Source organism: Ranitomeya imitator, chromosome 1, assembly GCF_032444005.1.
Source record: "Ranitomeya imitator isolate aRanImi1 chromosome 1, aRanImi1.pri, whole genome shotgun sequence".
In the NCBI taxonomy this organism is placed as follows: Eukaryota; Metazoa; Chordata; class Amphibia; order Anura; family Dendrobatidae; genus Ranitomeya; species Ranitomeya imitator.
The window spans coordinates 671704470-671719582 of NC_091282.1; the positions used below are offsets into that span (position 1 = coordinate 671704470).

The following is a 15113-nucleotide window of genomic DNA, read 5'->3' on the forward strand; positions in this document are numbered from 1 at the left end:
CCCCATTTCTAAGGTGGGGATTCCAAATCACTGGCAGATGCATTGCTATCAACTGCTGATACACTTGAAGCTTCCAAATTCCCTCTTGATCTAGGGGCTGAAGTAGTTTGAGTTCTAATTTGTTGCCATCGAAATACTTTATTCGTATCATAATCTCCAGCATAACGTTAATATTTTCTGTTTATCCTGACTGACTTTTTCTTCCAAGGTGGTAATATCTGTTTCCAGATCCTTGGACCATTTGGTGAATTGGTCACTAGGCATATCTTTTTGTAGGGACTTATGTAATTCATCCAATTCCCTATCCACCTGTTGCAACGATGATGTGTTTTTGTCAATTAATATTTGTATAAACTCCAAAGAACATTTAGATGCTGCTGATATCCACCTTTTTAGTGAACTCTTGCTCCCCCAGATCGTAAGTGGGGTAAAGCTGGATCCTTAGACCCCTAGGGATAATTTTCTTATCAAGATTATTTTCTAAAGAGGATCGATTCCACCACAGTTTTGTTTAACGCTGCAAAGCATTCCTGTATTTGTATATGAGATCTTTGATCTCATATGAGGCATCTTGCGAAACAACTGGGGTATTTTTTGTAAAGATGTCAAGATTCAAAGAAGCTTTATTGGCAGGACCAAGTACACATCAGTTTTGCCAAAGCAAGTGTATAAAGGCAATAGGGATAGGGACTGTGGGGATGTTGGGTAGGAGCTGTAGGGAAGGTTGGTGGGGGCAGATCCAGGGTAGGGACTATAGTCCATGACATAGATGTCTATAGCCTTAGATCGTCGGGCACCTTCCCTGGCCTTTAAATCCATCATACGGACAATCTTTCACAAAAACAGCAAAATTGTAATTACTCAACAAAGGAGTCCCACAATATACAACAAGTTTTGCCACTTCAAATAACTATAGCAAAACAACAAAAAAAAGAAGAACCAAAGTATACTCAAAGTCATATTTTATTAATAATTATTAACCCCTTCCCGACCCATGACGCCACGTAGGCGTCATGAAAGTCGGTGCCAATCCGACCCATGACGCCTATGTGGCGTCATGGAAAGATCGCGTCCCTGCAGATCCGGTGAAAGGGTTAACTCCCATTTCACCCGTTCTGCAGGGACAGGGGGAGTGGTAGTTTAGCCCAGGGGGGGTGGCTTCACCCCCTCGTGGCTACGATCGCTCTGATTGGCAGTTTCACTTTCAACAGCCAATCAGAGCGATTTGTAATATTTCACCTATTATAACGGGTGAAATATTACAATCCAGCCATGGCCGATGCTGCAATATCATCGGCCATGGCTGGAAATACTAATGTGCCCCCACCCCACCCCACCGATCGCCCCCCGATCTGGCTGGTACACTGCTCCGGCTCCCCTCCATCCAGTGCTCCGTTCCGCCCCCCCCCCAGTGCTCCGTTCCAGCCCCCCCCGTGCTCCGTTCCACGCCTGCCGCGCTCCGATTTCCCCCCCCCGTGCTCCGATCCCCCCCCCGTGGTACCCCCCCACCCCATCATACTTACCGACCCTGCCGGGGTCCCGTCTGTCTTCTCCCTGGGCGCCGCCATCTTCCAAAATGGCGGGCGCATGCGCAGTGCGCCCGCCGAATCTGCCGGCCGGCAGATTCATTCCAAAGTGCATTTTGATCACTGAGATAGATTATATCTCAGTGATCAAAATAAAAAAATAAATGACCCCCCCCCTTTGTAACCCCCATAGGTAGGGACAATAAAAAAAATAAAGAAATTTTTTTTTTTCCACTAATGTTAGAATAGGGCTAGGGGTAGGGGTAGGGGTAGGGGTAGGGTTAGGGCTAGGGTTAGGGTTTCGGTATGTGCACACGTATTCTGGTCCTCTGCGGATTTTTCCGCTGCGGATTTGATAAATCCGCAGTGCTAAACCGCTGCGGATTTATGGCGGATTTACCGCGTTTTTTTCTGCGCATTTCACTGCGGTTTTACAATTGCGATTTTCTATTTGAGCAGTTGTAAAACCGCTGCGGAATCCGCACAAAGAAGTGATATGCTGCGGAATGTAAACCGCTGCGTTTCCGTGCAGTTTTTACGCAGCATGTGTACAGCGATTTTTGTTTCCCATAGGTCTACATTGAACTGTAAACTCATGGGAAACTGCTGCGGATCCGCAGTGTTTTCCGCAGCGTGTGCACATACCTTTAGAATTAGGCCATGTGCCCACACTGCGGATTGGCCGCTGCGGATCCGCAGCAGTGTTCCATCAGGTTTACAGTACCATGTAAACATATGAAAAACCAAATCCGCTGTGCCCATGGTGCAGAAAATACCGCGCGGAAACGCTGCGTTGTATTTTCCGCAGCATGTCAATTCTTTGTGCGGATTCCGCGGCGTTTTACACCTGTTCCTCAATAGGAATACGCAGGTGAAATCCGCACAAAAAACACTGGAAATCCACGGAAAATCCGCAGGTAAAATGCAGTGCCTTTTACCCGCGGATTTTTCAAAAATGGTGCGGAAATATCTCACACGAATCCGCAACGTGGGCACATAGCCTTAGGGTTAGGGTTGGAATTAGGGTTGTGATTAGGGTTATGGCTACAGTTGGGATTAGGGTTAGGGGTGTGTTGGGGTTAGTGTTGGAGGTAGAATTGAGGGGTTACCACTGTTTAGGCACATCAGGGGTCTCCAAACGCAACATGGCGCCACCATTGATTCCAGCCAATCTCGTATTCAAAAAGTCAAATGGTGCTCCCTCACTTCCGAGCCCTGACGTGTGCCCAAACAGTGGTTTACCCCCACATATGGGGTATCAGTGTACTCAGGATAAACTGCGCAACAATTACTGGGGTCCAATTTCTCCTGTTACCCTTGTGAATCTAAAAAAATGCTTGCTAAAACATCATTTTTGAGGAAAGAAAAATGATTTTTTTATTTTCACGGCTCTGCGTTGTAAACGTCTGTGAAGCACTTGGGGGTTCAAAGTGCTCACCACACATCTAGATAAGTTCCTTTCGGGGTCTAGTTTCCAAAATGGGGTCACTTGTGGGGGGTTTCTACTGTTAAGCCACATCAGGGGCTCTGCAAACGCAACGTGACGCCCACAGAGCATTCCATCAAAGTCTGCATTTCAAAACGTCACTACTTCACTTCCGAGCCTCGGCATGTGCCCAAACAGTGGTTTACCCCCACATATGGGGTATCAGCGTACTCAGGAGAAACTGGACAACAACTTATGGGGTCCAATTTCTCCTGTAACCCTTGGGAAAATACAAAATTCTGGGCTAAATAATTATTTTTGAGGAAAGAAAACGTATTTATTATTTTCACGGCTCTGCATTATAAACTTCTATGAAGCACTTGGGGGTTCAAAGTCCTCACCACACATCTAGATTAGTTCCTTTGGGGGTCTAGTTTCCAAAATGGGGTCATTTCTGGGGGATCTCCAATGTTTAGGCACACAGGGGCTTTCCAAACGTGACATGGTGTCCGCTAATGATTGGAGCTAATTTTCCATTTAAAAAGCCAAATGGCGTGCCATCCCTTCCGAGCCCTGCCGTGCGCCCAAACAGTGGTTTACCCCCACATATGGGGTATCAGCGTACTCAGGACAAACTGGACAACAATATTTGGGGTGCAATTTCTCCTATTATCCTTGGCAAAATAGGAAATTCCAGGCTAAAAAATCATTTTTGAGGAAAGAAAAATTATTTTATATTTTCATGGCTCTGCGTTATAAACTTCTGTGAAGCACCTGGGGGTTTAAAGTGCTCAATATGCATCTAGATAAGTTCCTTGGGGGGTCTAGTTTCCAAAATGGGGTCACTTGTGGGGGAGCTCCAATTTTTAGGCACACGGGTGCTCTCCAAACGTGACATGGTGTCCGCTAAAGAGTGGAGCCAATTTTTGATTCAAAAAGTCAAATGGTGCTCCTTCCCTTCCAAGCCCTGCCGCGTGCCCAAACAGTGGTTTACCCCCACATATGAGGTATCCGCGTACTCAGGACAAATTGGACAACAACTTTCGTGGTTCAGTTTCTCCTTTTACCATTGGGAAAATAAAAAAATTGTTGCTAAAAGATAATTTTTGTGACTAAAAAGTTAAATGTTCATTTTTTCCTTCCATGTTGCTTCTGCTGCTGTGAAGCACCTGAAGGGTTAATAAACTTCTTGAATGTGGTTTTGAGTACCTTGAGGGGTGCAGTTTTTAGAATGGTGTCACTTTTGGGTATTTTCAGCCATATAGACCCCTCAAACTGACTTCAAATGTGAGGTGGTCCCTAAAAAAAATGGTTTTGTAAATTTCGTTGTAAAAATGACAAATCGCTGGTCAAATTTTAATCCTTATAACTTCCTAACAAAAAAAAATTTTGTTTCCAAAATTGTGCTGATGTAAAGTAAACATGTGGGAAATGTTATTTATTAACTATTTTGTGTCACATATCTCTCTGGTTTAACAGAATAAAAATTAAAAATGTGAAAATAGCGAAATTTTCAAAATTTTCGCCAAATTTCCGTTTTTATCACAAATAAACGCAGAATTTATTGACCTAAATTTACCACTAACATGAAGCCCAATATGTCACGAAAAAACAATCTCAGAACCGCTAGGATCCGTTGAAGCGTTCCTGAGTTATTACCTCATAAAGGGACACTGGTCAGAATTGCAAAAAACGGCAAGGTCTTTAAGGTCAAAATAGGCTGGGTCATGAAGGGGTTAAAAAGGATAAAAGACATAATACATCAAAACAAAAGAAATACCCATTAGAGGGGCATCAAATCAACCAACTCAAAACAATTTAAGTAAATAAATACATAACTCCCTGTGATACAAATCCGTCTAAACTTAGTGCTTAAATTAACATGATTGCCTACAATTCTATATAGTTATATACAACTAGATGGTGGCCCGATTCTAACGCATCGAGTATTCTAGAACATGCATGTCCATGTAGTATATTGCCCAGTCACGTAGTATATAACACTGCCCACACAGTATATAACACTGGCCACGTAATATCTAGCACAGCCCACGCAGTACATAACACAGCCCACATAGTATGTAACACTGGCCAGGTAGTATAAAGCACAGAGCCACACTGTATATATTACAGCCCACATAGTATATAGCAGTGTGGGCACCATATCCCTGTTTAAAAAAAAAAAAAAATAGTTCTATACTCACCCGCCGGGATCCAATCCAGCGAAGCTGTCCCGAGGCGCGCGCGGTTGCCGCCATCTTCCGTTCCCAGGATGCATTGCGAAATTATCCAGATGACTTAGCGGTGTCGCGAGACCGCTAAGTCTTGTGAGTAATTTCGCAATGCATCGCTGGGAACGGAAGATGGCGGCAGGCGCGAGCGGATCGGCCGACTATGCAGGGTGAGAATGGCAGGTTTTTTTTTTTTATTATTTTTAACATTACAGGTTTTTACTATTGATGCCGCATACGCAGCATCAATAGTAAAAAGTTGGGGACACACAGGGTTAATAGCAGCGGTAACGGAGTGCGTTACCCGCAGCATAACGCGGTCCGTTACTGCCAGCATTAACCCTGTGTGAGCGGTGACCGGAGGGGAGTATGCAGGCACTGGGCAGTGACTGTGGGGAGTAAGGAGCGGCCATTTTCTTCCGGACTGTGCCTGTCGCTGATTGGTCATGGCTGTTTTGCCATGACCAATCAGCGACTTGGATTCCATGACAGACAGAGGCCGCGACCAATGAATATCTGTGACAGACAGAAGGACAGACAGACGGAAGTGACCCTTAGACAATTATATAGTATATGTGACAGGGTACTCAAACTTGATATAATAAATCAGTGCCAAAGGCATCTATACATAATTAATTACCATTCATCGATGTAAACCCTGCATAAATATACTGCACATTAGGTATACCTATATTACCTTAGCAAGGAGCCACTAATACGTCAGCCAGTAAACAGCAAAATTAAGGGTGGTTGGGAGGTCCCCTCTCGCCCCATAATTCTGTAATGCTGTAGATAAGCCCCCAATGTAACCTGAAAAACAGGTTATATTATACTCACCCTGGGGCGGTCCCGGTGCGGTCCGGTCCGATGGGTGTTGCGCTCTGGGTCCGGGGCCTCCCATCTTCATATGATGACGTCCTCTTCTTTGCTTCCTGTCGTGGCTCCTGCGCAGGCGTTCTTTATGTGTCCTATTAAGGGCAGAGCAAAGTACTGCAGTGAGCAGGCGCTGGGCCTCCCTGACCTTTCCCGGCGCCTGCGCACTGCAGTACTTTACGCTGTCCTCAAAAGTTAAGAGAATTACACCTGCGCAGGAGCAGTACATGAAGCAAAGAAGAGGACATGATCGTATGAAGATGGGAGGCGCTGGACCCGGACCGTGACGCCCATCAGACCGGACCGCCCCTGGGTGAGTATAATCTAACTAATTTTTCTTATCTTTCAGGATACATCGGGGCTTTTCTACCTCATTACAGAATGCTGTAGATAAGCCCCTGATGGCGGTGACTGCAGCTTATATGCGAAAAATGAGGTGACAGATTCCCTTTAAACTGAAATTCCAGCACATATGCCAGTAGGTAGACCCCCCTCACTTCCCCCTTGCCCTTACCACAGGTCTGTCAGCTATTCTGTGGGGAGCAGCTGTCACTAGAGTGAATTTGGGAAGTTCATATTAATGAACTTGATAACAAACACTGCATGAAACTCCCTCTAGTGGTTGCTTAAGAGCTCAATACTAAACACCATTAAGGAGGATCCCTCTAGTGGTAGCTGACGGGATCAATAGTAAACACAAATAATAATAAAAAAAATTAATATTTTTTTTTATTATTATTTCTATAGCGCCAACATATTCTGCAGCACTTTATGCAGGAGGATCCCTCTACCTCAAGGGCTCAGTAGTTAACACCTATGTAAGAGGATCCCTCTAGTGGTGGCTGCTGGGCTCAATAGTAAATGCCTATGCAGGAGGGTCCATCTAGTGGTGGCTGCTGGGCTCAATAGTAAATGCCTATGCAGGAGGATCCCTCTAGTGGTGGCTGCTGGGCTCAGTAGTAAATGCCTATGCAGGAGACTTCCTCTAGTGGTGGCTGAAGGGCTCAAGAGTAAATGCCTATGCAAGAGGATCCCTCTAGTGGTGGCTGATGGGCTCAATAGTAAATGCCTATGCAGGAGGATCCCTCTAGTGGTGGCTGCTGGGCTCAGTAGTAAATGCCTATGCAGGAGGATCCCTCTAGTGGTGGCTGCTGGGCTCAGTAGTAAATGCCTATGCAGGAGACTTCCTCTAGTGGTGGCTGAAGGGCTCAAGAGTAAATGCTGTGCAGGAAGCTCCCTCTAGTGTTGGCTAAGGATAACCAGTATGTTATCTTTAAAATTTGTCTAAGCTGGAAAGTTAAATTTTTATTTCTCATATTCACATCTCTGGCTATAATAAAGATGGGAGATTGATTCTCAGAAAACCAACGTAATAGCTGGATATTCGCTTTAAAGGGACACTGTCACCTGAATTTGGAGGGAACAATCTTCAGCCATGGAGGCGGGGTTTTTGGGTGTTTGATTCACCCTTTCCTTACCCGCTGGCTGCAATATTGGATTGAAGTTCATTCTCTGTCCTCCATAGTACATGCCTGCATAAGGTGCAATCTTGCCTTGCACAGGTGTGTACTATGGAGGACAGAGAATGAACTTCAATCCAATATTGCAGCCAGCGGGTAAGGAAAGGGTGAATCAAACACCTGAAAACCCCGCCTCCATGGCTAAAGATTGTTCCCTCCAAATTCAGGTGACGGTGTCCCTTTAAATGATTTTATTCTGTCCATTTTCCTGGCTGTAAATAGTCTGGACAGTATGGGCACAGTCACCTGTTTGCAGTGCAGATGAGTGAGATTTCTAGAGCACCCTCGGGTGTCCGAGCATTTTTTAGTGCTCGGAGATTGTTTTCATCGTCGCAGCTGAACTATTTACAGCTATTACACAGCTTGATTACATGTGAGGATTCCCTAGCAACCAGGCAACCTCCACATGTACTTATGCTGTCAACACACCTCATGAAAGCAAGAAATCACAGTAAACACAAATATAAAAAATAGTAAATATCCATATACTGTGACTTATGTATCTTCTATAGACATAACAGCGGGATAAAGTCGCCAAACTTATATCAACCAAAGAAAAAACACACGACAAAGAAAATCCCAAAATATTTGAAATAATACATATAAATTTATTTAGAAAATCAGGTAAAAGATGACAAACAACTGGAATGGGGGGGAGAGTACAACCACATAACACATGTCAAAATAAGGACACCCACAGGACTCAAAAAATCATCATGGAGTTATAAATGGGTAGCTCAGGATATACCTACTGCTATGAAGTGTAGTACTATATTACTATTGCACGGCGCCCATGCTGCCTACTTGTAATGCAATTAGGTGCCAGACCGTAAACCATACTTATTAACAATGAAAGTGGCCACAACAAAGCCACATAGAGTATTTAATATATTTACCTGTCTTAGCACCAAGAAAAGAGTCCAGGAGTGTCCACCCCTACTTATGCTTAAGTACTTATGCTGGCTAACAGATGTAAATCATGCAGCTGCGGCGATGAAAATCTCCGAGCACTAAAAAATACTTGGTCACCCGAGCGTGCTCGAGAAATCTCAAGTAATGAGATGTGTTTATATATATGTGTGTATATGAGATGTGTATATACTGTGTGTATATATGTTATATATTTTTTTTCCCTTAAACTTATTACAGAAACAGGGATTAAGACCAGAGTTGTATGGAGGCCACCCTCCACGTGACGTTTCTGGAAAAACATTTTGTTGTTTAGTAACATTTAGTCTTCCAAAACGAAAATCGATGGATTGCCAAATTGCCTTATTTATTTTTTTGGTAGATGCAAAATGGCCTTCTCTAAGGTGTAAAATAATTTCCACAAAGGTCTGTCTTAATAATGGGGCTAACTAGGCTGAAGTCTAAGGGCCTGTCAATATTTGTTTTTGGTGGGATTGGGAGGTCCCACGGCCTCCTTCCTTATTACAACTCCATGAGCAATACAGTCTAGACATTGCTTGGTCTCGTGTGCCCGAACGCTTCTTTTATAAGACCCTCAAATGGATGTAAAGGACTACTTAATTAACCAAAGATTGAAGCGTCGTAGGGGGTCCGAAATCCATATTGGCCAGGGCTGGATTAACCCATGGCTGGCCAGTCCACTAGGCATCTCCCCATACATCTTGTGTTTGGCAGCACATACAAGTGTGTTTTGGGACGGTCTCTGTGGATCTTTTGTCTTCCATCTAATTCTCCTTCATTTCTGCATTGCAGATGGCTTCGATAAAGGAAGAAGACTGAAGCCCGGTAAATATATTTTGGTTTTATGACTTGGGTCTGTCTGTCTTTTTTTTTTTTTTTTTCTTTTTGCAAATAATTTAATTACGGTAAGTCATATCGAACAAATTTTTTTAAAAATGGTTATTACTCTTCCAAGCTGAGTGCAGATTTAGCCATTGTGGCCTGGCAGCTTGCCCAGCAAAGCTGTGCTGTAGGACCGATCACAATGGGCCCTGCTGTTGGTCACTGGTGGTATTCACTGTATAGTTTTTATAATGTGGCATTGTAGCGGTGCCACTGATTGGCATTCCCGCAATTGGGTAACAGTGTGGAGATGTTTGGCTAATTTATGGCTCCATGTCGTATATGGCTGGAGCCCACCATACTGAGTGGGGTCATGAATCTACATACAATGTGAAGCTGGCCCTAAAGGTACCTTCACACTAAACGATATCGCTAGCGATCTGTGACGTTGCAGCGTCCTGGCTAGCGATATCGTTCAGTTTGACACGCAGCAGCGATCAGGCCCCTGCTGTGATGTCGTTGGTCGGGGCTAGAAGGCCAGAACTTTATTTGGTCGCTGGCTCTCCCGCTGACATCGCTGAATCGGCGTGTGTGACACCGATTCAGCGATGTCTTCGCTGGTAACCAGGGTAAACATCGGGTTACTAAGCGCAGGGCCGCACTTAGTAACCCGATGTTTACCCTGGTTACCATCGTAAAAGTTAAAAAAACAAACACTACATACTTACCTACTGCTGTCTGTCCCCCGCTCTGCTTCTCTGCTCTGGCTGTGAGCGCCGGCCAGCCGGAAAGCACAGCGCTGACGTCACCGCTCTGCTTTCCGGCCGCTGTGCTCACAGCTCACATTACTGTATTACTTCACTCCCATGTCACCTACAATAATGTGAAAAATGTCTGCGCAGTTTTATTTCCTTTTTCTGTAGTTTACACTAATTCCAATGTTTTAATAAAATATTTCACTTGTTATCAATATATTGTTGCTGAATGCTCCTTTTATCCTCCAGTTTGTGATGGCAGATGCCACCATACACAGTTTCGCTGCGATGATGGCTGCTGCATTGATGCGGCTCTGGAATGCGATGACACCCCGGACTGCAGTGACCATTCTGATGAGGCCTCCTGCGAAAATTGTGAGTATTCCCCTCCCCTTCCCCCTCCCCCCCCCCCAAAAAAAAAAAAATGCTCCCCCCCGGGCCCTCCCAAGTCATTGCGAACGAGTTTAATTATGTTTGGGATCATTATGGGCAGTATGGTGCTTTTTTTTTTTTTTTTCTTTGCTTAGTCACACTCTTGGTAGTGCCATAGTCGTTCTCGTATGACTTAGGTTGTATAATCACAATTTTTTTTCTTCTTTGTAGATGATCGAGAATTTAGGAAGTTGCAAGATCTCGACGTTCCAAACAATAAAGGTATATCCTCTATACAGACTTTATAACTGAAGCTCCAACATACATATTAGATGTCTGTCAAAATTATGATACAGCCGACAGCTATCTCAGCCATTACCCCCATTATTGTCCAAGCACGCCAGAGTTCTCTGGCAATGGTTGCACTTTGGGACAATAAAAAGATCAATAGTCCTAAATCGGATGTCTCAATCCTTAACAGGGGTTTTCCCACAAACAGTTAACTTTAATCAACATTTTTATCAATAGGTCATTGAAAAAGAATTTCCACAATTGGATGTGTTTAAAATAAAAAATTAAAATGTATAAAAAATGTTCTTGTGCTGAGATCTTATAAATGTTTCGGTTACGACACAGTTGCTAGAGATCCTGTGGGTAGGAGCTCCTTCCCTATGCCTAAAGCTAGGGGCACCCTAGCTGTCCTTGCTCTCCAGATTACTTCTAATGGTGAAGAGACCTGGGCCACCTGTCTTACTGAGCTCCTAAATCAGCCATGATCTGTCCTCGCCCCCAGGGAAATGGGTAGTAGCAGTGTATACGAATACACAAACCAGACTAAAAGAGTAAGATGTACATGGATAAATAAAAATACTGATATAATGCAAATATGCACTCACAAACAGCACAGTGGAACACCAGGAAGTAGAGGAAGGAAAAACAAAACAGGAGAAGATGACGATATGCACACAAATTGCCAAGCAACAGTCTTTAGAACAACACTCCAAATACCTACAACTTCAAAACCAGGCAGTATGAAACGAACACTGGCAATCCCTGCTTACCAGATGGGAGTAGCAAACACTGAATACCTGAGATTATCAAAGCAGGAAAGCTCAACTCAACTGAACAGATTAACCTCTGCACTGCTAGCAGAGACCTGCACTGTTTTAAAGGGAACCAGTCACCCCCAAAATCAAAGGTGAGCTAAGCCCACCAGCATCAGGTGGATGAAACCTGAAAGATGAGAAAAAGGTTAGATTATACTCACCTGGGGGTGCGGTCCGGTCCGATGGGTGTCGCATGTCTGGTCCGGCGCCTCCCATCTTCATAGGATGACGTCCTCTTCTGGTCTTCACGCTGCGGCTCCTATGCAGGCATACTTTGTCCTGTTGAGGGAAGAGCAAAGTACTGCAGTGCGCAGGTGCTGAGCCTCTGACCTTTCCCGGCGCCTGCGCACTGCAGTACTTTGCTCTGCCCTCAACAGGACAAAGTATGCCTGCATAGGAGCCGCAGCGTGAAGACCAGAAGAGGACGTCTTCCTATGAAGATGGGAGGTGCTGGACTGGATCATGACACCATTCGATTGTCTGAGGTTCCCTTAAACATTAGATTGTCGGCTAAACCTTCTGATATCAAGATGTACAGGGGGCTTAGTCAATCTGTCAGCAGTTTTTGCTTTGTAATCTGATTCAATCCCTGTTTTCTCTGATGTAGATAACCCTGCCCACAGCCCTGATTGGCGGCTAGCTGATCAGGTACACAGGAAGCTGCCAATCAGCGTTGGGGTTATACAGATTGGATGGACTGCTGTGCACACAACACCTAGTCCTCTAGTGATAATCTCTTGCTGATAAAACACTGATTCTATTGAAACTACAGCAAGCTGCTGAGCAAGTGACCCCTCACTGGTATCATGTGCTCTGCTCCTACATTATGCTGTAGTTAAATTACATAGCAAGTATTTCCACACCGATTCCCTTTAAGTTTTTTTTTCCTTACTGAACATGCATGTTTTGATTACTGTTTATTGATTTGCAGTTCGATGTGTGGAATTGCCTGATACTGGTCCGTGCCGAGCCAGCTTCTCTCGTTTTTACTATGATCCTGTAGCCATGAAGTGCATGGGCTTCACTTATGGCGGATGTGCAGGAAACAGGAACAACTTTGTTCAAGAATTTGACTGCGAAGAGTTTTGTAGAGGAGTTACTAGTAAGTCTGCCTTATATATAACTTTATATATACCATGCAGGCTTTGTTTTAGCCACTGCTGTTACTCAGAAATGATAGGTTGGAATTACAGCATGCTTACAACCTGGCTCTCATGGCCACTGAGGAATAAATTGTGAGAGGGGGATAAAACCTTGTCTATGGTATCAAAGCCTGAGCGTGTAAGTGAGAGGATTTGCTTTTTTTTTTTTCTGATTTGAGTAGAATCCTAGTACATTAGAGTTGGAAGGGACCTCCAAGGTCGTGTCCAACCCCCTGCTCAGTGCACGAGTCACTAACCCATCTCAGACAGATGTCTGTGCAGCCTCTGTATGAAGACTTCCATTGAAGGAGAACTCACCACCTCTCATGGCAGCCTGTTCTACTCATTGATCTAATCTGTATCTTTTCCCTTTCAGTTTCATTCCATTGCTTCTCGTGTTTCCATGTGCAAATGAGAATAAAGATGATCCTTCTACAATGTGACAGCCTTTCAGATAATTTTAGACAGCTATTAAGTCTCCTCTGTCTTCTTTTCTGCTAGCTAAACATTCCCAGATCCTTTAATTTTCTATTAATTAAAATGTTCAGTATTTTTTTTAAAAACACTAGTGACCTGTTTCAAAATGTATGTGTCACCAGATTTCACAAGCTGCATTTTATGTAGATCTGTTAATTTTAGAAAATGTTGTGTTCAGTGAAAGCCAGAGCGCTCGAGTGTGTATTCGGTGTCTACTAAGTTAGGCTAGGTTCACATTAGCGTTTCTATGTGCAGCTCATCATCTGCATGTGCAAACGCATGCCAAAAAGCATGCAAAAGCATGCTTACGCCTATGCATCATCTTGCGCATGACGCAAACCAAAACGCTGCATGTGCATGCATTTTGCCATGCGTTTGCTTTTTTTATGCGCATGGTGACATCTTTTTCAGGACATGCGCAGTCTAAAGTACGAATGCGTATTGAACGCATTCGTATGCATGTCATTGCGTACCAATGCTTTCCCATAGACACTAATGCATGTTTTTTACGCAATCATCCACAATCATCTGCATGCGGACGATTGCGCAATATTTGACGCCTCAAAAAATGCAACATGTTGCATTTGCTGGACCCTGCTGCACACCTCAAAACAACACATGTGAACGCATCCGCAAGCGAACGCATGCAAAACATTTCCCTGTGTACACAATGTTAAGGATATGGATGCATGCGGATCGATGCGGAACGTACGCTTGCGAGTCGCCCTGCAAGGGCCGTGGGGTACTCGGTACCGGGTCCGGTGTTTCACAAGGGCATGTCACGGTGGCGACCTGGTCCGTGGCCCTGGGCGCCCATGTAAAAGGGGAAGGTCTTTAAAGGGAATAAAGTTTATGTTCGTGACGCCACCTGTGGTGTTCAGTCAGTGGGGACCGACGCTGCTTTAAGGGGTCTTCTGGGGTGATGTTATGGCAGCTAGATGGTATAACTTCCCACAGGTGAAGTATATCCCCAGGGCTCCTCATATATAGATGGGAGATGGTGGAAGGTGCAGTAAAGAACAAGGACACATGTTTGCAGTCTCTTTACCTTGTTTACTGAAGATTTCAGGCAGCCACAGTCCAGGGCATCAGATCACAGGGCAGGCAGGGTCCGGCCGGCTTGGAAACAAATCCAGAGTCGCCTTTACCAAGTGGAGTTAAAAGGCTTCCTCTAGCGCGGTGATGTTGTAGTTTCTTACTGCCTACGGCTTAAGATAAGGTCCTCACAGATGTTCTCTCTCTGTCCCCTGTATAGGATAGGACAAAACCCGTATGACTGGTGACTTGAGCCTGTTTTATAGGGGCTCTAGCACGCCCCGGGCTCAAAAAGGTGTCACCATGTCTTCAGGTGTGTTTGGCGGACAGGTAACTTGCAATTCAGCTGGCCGGTTTCTGCTGTAAGTCGTAGAGTCCTTACAACCTCGGTGGTCCGGCTACCGGTTATCTACGCTTTAGAGGGAGGCAGCCTGATCTTAGCTGGTCTCCTCTGATGTTACTCTCCTAAGCTTCGGTCTCCTGCACACTCACTGAACAATGTTCGGCTTTTTGTATGTCTCTTCCTCCAGGAGCTGCAGTACTGCAGCTACACAGCTCCGTACACCCTCTTCTGCCTCAGACTGCTCCAGTCTGTTTCCTGGCAAGAACTGACTAACTTTCCCTGCAAACTACCATATATATGGGGAATCACCTAGTAAATAGGATCAAAAGCTCCCCCTGGTGGCCTAGAGTGTGACTGTCTTGCATGCTTGTGTTTACATGGTGACAGTTATCCCTTCTTGCCTCCAAACATAACATCACTCTCCCAGTGAGGAAAGCAATGCTACTGTGACAACCAGGACCCTGGGGTGCCACACTTGCGCACAGAAACGCAAATGTGAACCAGACCTCAGCCTGACTGACAGCTGCCGCTTATACTGGCCAGTGTGAGATCTCA

The 15113-nt window shown here is 44.7% G+C and overlaps 1 protein-coding gene across 1 annotated transcript in view; it reads left to right on the forward strand.

The window, feature by feature from the left end:
• The window catches only part of SPINT1 (serine peptidase inhibitor, Kunitz type 1), a 50976-nt gene that overhangs the window by 18783 nt on the left and 17080 nt on the right, over window positions 1-15113 (forward strand). Inside the window, exons 5-8 of the mRNA XM_069729926.1 lie at window positions 9299-9331; window positions 10333-10458; window positions 10687-10737; window positions 12493-12663. Coding sequence (XP_069586027.1) covers window positions 9299-9331; window positions 10333-10458; window positions 10687-10737; window positions 12493-12663 — 381 coding nt within the window. The remainder of the gene's footprint in view (window positions 1-9298; window positions 9332-10332; window positions 10459-10686; window positions 10738-12492; window positions 12664-15113) is intronic.